The 4,576-nt window shown below is 46.3% G+C and overlaps 1 protein-coding gene across 5 annotated transcripts; it reads right to left on the bottom strand.

Annotated features, from left to right (window-relative positions):
• Positions 1-741: 741 nt before the first annotated feature.
• On the bottom strand, positions 742-4,318 carry LOC145533165 (CMP-N-acetylneuraminate-beta-galactosamide-alpha-2,3-sialyltransferase 1-like). Of its 5 annotated transcripts, none has more exons than XM_081560012.1 (6): positions 4,285-4,318; positions 2,602-2,832; positions 2,273-2,442; positions 1,989-2,186; positions 1,570-1,689; positions 742-1,077 (listed from the first exon to the last, which is right to left on the bottom strand). In XM_081560012.1, exons 2-5 carry the CDS (start codon positions 2,803-2,805, stop codon positions 1,680-1,682), a joined length of 582 nt encoding a protein of 193 aa, XP_081416138.1. In that variant the 5' UTR covers positions 2,806-2,832; positions 4,285-4,318; the 3' UTR covers positions 742-1,077; positions 1,570-1,679. The 5 variants fall into 5 exon arrangements, with proteins under 5 accessions (XP_081416138.1, XP_081416136.1, XP_081416135.1 ...); XM_081560010.1 differs by lacking the exon at positions 4,285-4,318 and adding an exon at positions 3,086-3,204; XM_081560009.1 differs by lacking the exon at positions 4,285-4,318 and adding an exon at positions 3,079-3,204.
• Positions 4,319-4,576: the final 258 nt, after the last annotated feature.

Genomic DNA, 4,576 nt, shown 5'->3' on the forward strand with positions numbered 1-4,576 from the left:
ATTGTCCCATATTTGATGTACAGGTTTTCTTTCTACTTTTCTTCTTCATGCCTGAAATCTTTTAGAAAGATTAGTGGGAAAAGGTATTTAGAAAATGAAATCCACATTCCAGTGTTGATCATTGTCTCTGGGATGTTAGTCTGGCTTTTGGAATAGCAGACGACGTATTTTGAAAACTGTGAGTTTGAGATGGGAATGGTTGCACCTAATGTGAATATACTTAATGCCACTCTACACCTTCAAATGGCAATTTTTATGTATATTTTACCACAAAAAATAACATAAAATTGAGTTCATAGTGATATTTCCAGTGTGAACTTACAATGTCCCAGGGGTTTTACTCTCCCTGTCTGATTTTGTATTTGGTTCCCAATAATATTAATAAAATTACTTATTTACTTTATTCTATGATATTTATTATATAGTTTATAATATAATAAATTATTATATTATAATAAATTACAATATTACAGTATTATAATAAGTCTACTGAGTAAAATTTAAAATTGCTTTGTGGTTCTTTTTGTCCACAGCATCTATGCTACAGAAGATATACAGTGTATTGAATTCTAAAGGAACTTTAACTGCCTCTTTCCCTGGTGATCATGTTAGCAATTTGATGTATAGTTGGGTTCACTTGATGTGTTTTCAACTTTAGGCTTTGCTTTTTCTTCTTTCATTTAATTTTATTTTTTGATAAGGTAAAAATATATATGTGACAAAATGAAATGTTCACTGTTGAGAATCTGGAAGAGGAGGTAGTCCTTTAATGTCTCCATGTGGAGTTTTATTCAGTATAGCAGAGTGATCTTCATCCAGGGTACTTTTGAAGCCCTTATCCCTCTCTGATACTCTAAGGTCCTCTTGACCACCTGTCAGCCTCCGGGGGCCTCCAGTGGGCTGAACTGGCTGGAGGCCATCTCAGTTGTAAACAGCAACCTTCCCCTCACACTGCAGCTTAAGGATGACCTGTTGCTCTTCTTCAAAACTGTGCATGTTGCTCTTGAACCAATATTTATCATCCCAGTAATGGGACCACCTCATGAGCTGGTCTGTCCCAAAACCAAACAAGGATACCTGGGAGATGGGGTAAGAGAGAAGAGGGCTCTGGGGTAGCAGACCAGATCCCACCCTGCCTCCACGCCCACTGAGCATTCCTTCAGCAAACATTCACTTAACATGAAGGGTGACAGGCTGTTTCCTGGAGCTGGGAGAAGAACAGAGCTCACCTTCCCCAGGGAAGACTCAACACACAGAGGAACCCCCGGAGCCCAGGAAAGAGAGCTGATTCTCATCATATTGAACGAAGAGAGAGGATTCCTTGGGGAGACAAGAGGAGGGCACTGCAGGCAGGGGAGCAGCATGTGAAAGGCCCGAGGCAGATGGCTGTTTGGAGAACCAAGCAGCCCATAGAGAGTGCTGGTAGAGATGAGGGGAATGGAAGGGCCCGATTACGCAGGGTCTTGAAAACCAGCCAGACAACTTTGGACTTAACCTGAAGTCCCTGGGAAAACAGATGCTTTTAGTGGCAAAGGGATGAAGTTCTGTGAGTTGCAGACTGTGTCTTACCTGGTCACAGGTGTGCAAGGCATACAACAGAGTTATGAATCCCAGAGATGGAAAGTGACCGTGTTTTCTCAGCCATCTCTGCTGGATGTACTGGAGGAAGTTCAGGCTGATCACTGAGACCTGAGGAAATGGAGAAGGGTGGTGACCTAAGGTCCATCCAGTGGCCACCCAACCCAACCCACTGCATTTTACTCCTTCCCCTTTTCCCTCCTGGGTCCCTCCCCTTGTCTTTCTTCTCATTACTTCCACGGGTGACCTGGACTATCTGAAATCTAAAACAGGATTGAGGTGGGGGGGGTTTCAGCATCATTTGACACAGCTGTCCCCAAACTTAGGTAAGCCTGGGGGTGCCCTGATAGCTAGCAAGGGTTTCTCCGGAGCTCCCACTATCCTCCTTACAATACCCTTCACCGCCATACCCAGGATTTTCTGGCTTCTGAATGATGCTGTCTTTCTGCGCTATGTCCATGACCCACTTCAGACCAGATGAATTCATAGGAAGCAGCAGCAGCTGGGCACCAGGATCCTGAGGGCTGTCTATCTCGGGGTATGTAACGCGCACAGTAGTCCTTTTCCCCACATCCACCTCAAAGGCTTGGACAGGCGCCTGGTTCATCCTGGGAAGAAAAGCAGGATAGACCTTTTGGGGAGGAGGAGGATTTGTCGTGACCTTCCTGGTCTCTACCTTTCACCCTGCACTCACCTGAGGACCACATCATGTTGGTCAATCTTTTGGCCAAGGCCAGAGCCCCGTAGGAACTTCGAGTTTCCAACCACTGCACAAGTCCGGCACCCCACACGGTCCAGTGGGTGTGTGGAAGGCCCTTCAGGTGGCTGCTGGTTCTGATTCCCAAACTCTTCTGACTCCGTGCCCTAAAGTTCATAGGAATGCAGGAGGGAGAAATATAGGGGCTTTTCCCAGGCTCCCATCATCTATAAAAGAAGGTTAGAGCCTGGGGTCACGGAGGGAGAGACGACTGGGGCCTGGGGTTGGGGGTGGGGACTGGACAAAGACCAAGAATGTGCACTGACCAACCACAATAGCAAAGCATCAGAGGACATGGGTACTTCTGACTTCATCAGGGGCTCAATGTCCATCTCAAAGCGTTCGTCAAACCAGACAGACTCTCCAGGAATACCGAGGCAGGTGGAGCACTCGTGGACCTCAGATGAACAGACACACTTTCTTAAAGAGTTCTGGGGGCAGTCGCAGGTCTTTGAGCGATTTCTAGGCATCTTAGGAAGGTCATTCTGGCTAGACTCCTGGTCCAGAAGGAAGACCATCAGCCACAAGGTTAGCACACAGGTGGCTAGCAGATTCAGCTTCAGGTATTGAGCCCTCATCTCTGGCCCAGACGCTGGTGCCCCAGCAGGCAGTAGATTGGCTCTGACACCACGTACTGGGAAGGAGGAAGAGCTGAGGTCACCAAACATCCCCAGCGTCCCTTGTCCTAGAAGCTTCCATTCCTTCCTCAAGCTCTCACACCACACACCCTCCCAACACCTTACCTCTCACCTCCCCAGCCACCTGCTAAGCACTGGAAGGAACTCTCCCAAGGCCTGGGCTAGAGGCTGAAAGGACAGGAGACGTGTCAACTGGTGTGTCCAGTGGTCTCCCAGAGAGACTGGTGTCCCATGAGGTCTTTCACACCGGCCCAGTTATATCCGGGGGCCTCATCACAGAGAACGCATTGTGACCTCCTCTGCACAGGCGTCTTGACAATCGCCCCACCCCCACCAACACACACTTTGGCGTTCAGCCCAGAGTCAGGGTGACAAAGGAGGTGTGGATTTAAGCTCAAGGGGACAGGAGGGTGAGGGAGCAGTGGCCATGTGCCAAGTCTGGTGTGGAGGAACAGATCCACAGGGCAAAGAAGGGGCCATTTGGGACCGCTTGTGTGTGTGTTAGTCACTCAGTCATGTCCAACTCTTTCTGACCCCATGGACTGTAGCTCCCCAGGCTCCTCTGTCCATGGGATTCTCCAGGCAAGAATACTGTAGTGGGTAGCCATTCCCTTCTCCAGGGGGATCTTCCCAACCCAGGGATTGAACCTGGATCTCCTGCAATGCAGGCAGATTCTTTACCATCTGAGCCACCAGGGAAGCCCTGAGACCTTTTTTTGGTCAGAGAGAATTTACCATTTTGACAAAAGTGAATATTTGGTGGAGTTAACCCTTGAAATCTCTCAGGAATTGAATTTATTTTTTTTTCCTTTAAGATTGTTACCAAGATAAATGTTTGAAAACTTTTCCCCCAAAAATCGCAGAATTCAGAAAGACTTTAAATGTGGAGCAGCAGCCTCCTAGCCTCCCTGACTCCTTACCCTGAGGCCCCTCCTCAGAGGCCTCCTCTTCTAACTATTCTTCGGGCATCTGCTTCCATATCTCTAAGTAATATGCTTACACCATCATATCATGATATTACATGCAGACTACCCACTGTATATAATCATATCATTATGTTTAGTAATAACCACCTGCTCACTTTGTGACTTTACACACTGGACTCTCATCTCTATTTCTCATTCTGTCACTTCAAGACAAGGTTTCTTAAAGCCTTGTTCTCTGAGATGAGAATATGGTGTCTGTGCACTTCTTTTTTAAGTACTTATTTATTTATTTGCTTGTACCAGGTCTTAGTTGCAGTATGTGGGATCCAGTTCCCTGACCAGGGATTGAACCCAGGCTTCCTACATTGAGAGCATAAAGTCTTACCTACTGGACCACCAGGGAAGCCCTGTGTCTGTATACTTCTATTTGCCAACTTTTTCCTTTTTGTACTTCCCAACACTGGCATGTGAAACTTTACATCATCAAGGATAACGTTCAGATTCTGTTGTGTAAGCACTCTGTTGTATCATTACTTTTCACATGCTTTGTTTATAGCAATGCCATCCAAAAGAAATATGTGAACCACATGGATAATTTTCTAGTGGCTGTAGTTTAATAAAAAATAAAAGGAAGTGGAGGAAATAAATTTGAATAACATATTTAACCCAGTATGTCT

Source organism: Giraffa tippelskirchi, chromosome 13 (genome assembly GCF_054371585.1).
Source record: "Giraffa tippelskirchi isolate mGirTip1 chromosome 13, T2T-mGirTip1v1.2.pri, whole genome shotgun sequence".
Taxonomy (NCBI): Eukaryota; Metazoa; Chordata; class Mammalia; order Artiodactyla; family Giraffidae; genus Giraffa; species Giraffa tippelskirchi.

Coding starts and splice junctions, on each gene's coding strand:
- LOC145533165 (XM_081560007.1), bottom strand. CDS start 3,003: ATGTTTGGTGACCTCAGCTCTTCCTCCTTCCCAGTACGTGGTGTCAGA. Junction 2,443..2,601: donor ATGCTTTGCTATTGTGGTTG/GTCAGTGCACAT, acceptor TATGAACTTTAG/GGCACGGAGTCAGAAGAGTT. Junction 2,187..2,272: donor CAACATGATGTGGTCCTCAG/GTGAGTGCAGGG, acceptor TTTTCTTCCCAG/GATGAACCAGGCGCCTGTCC.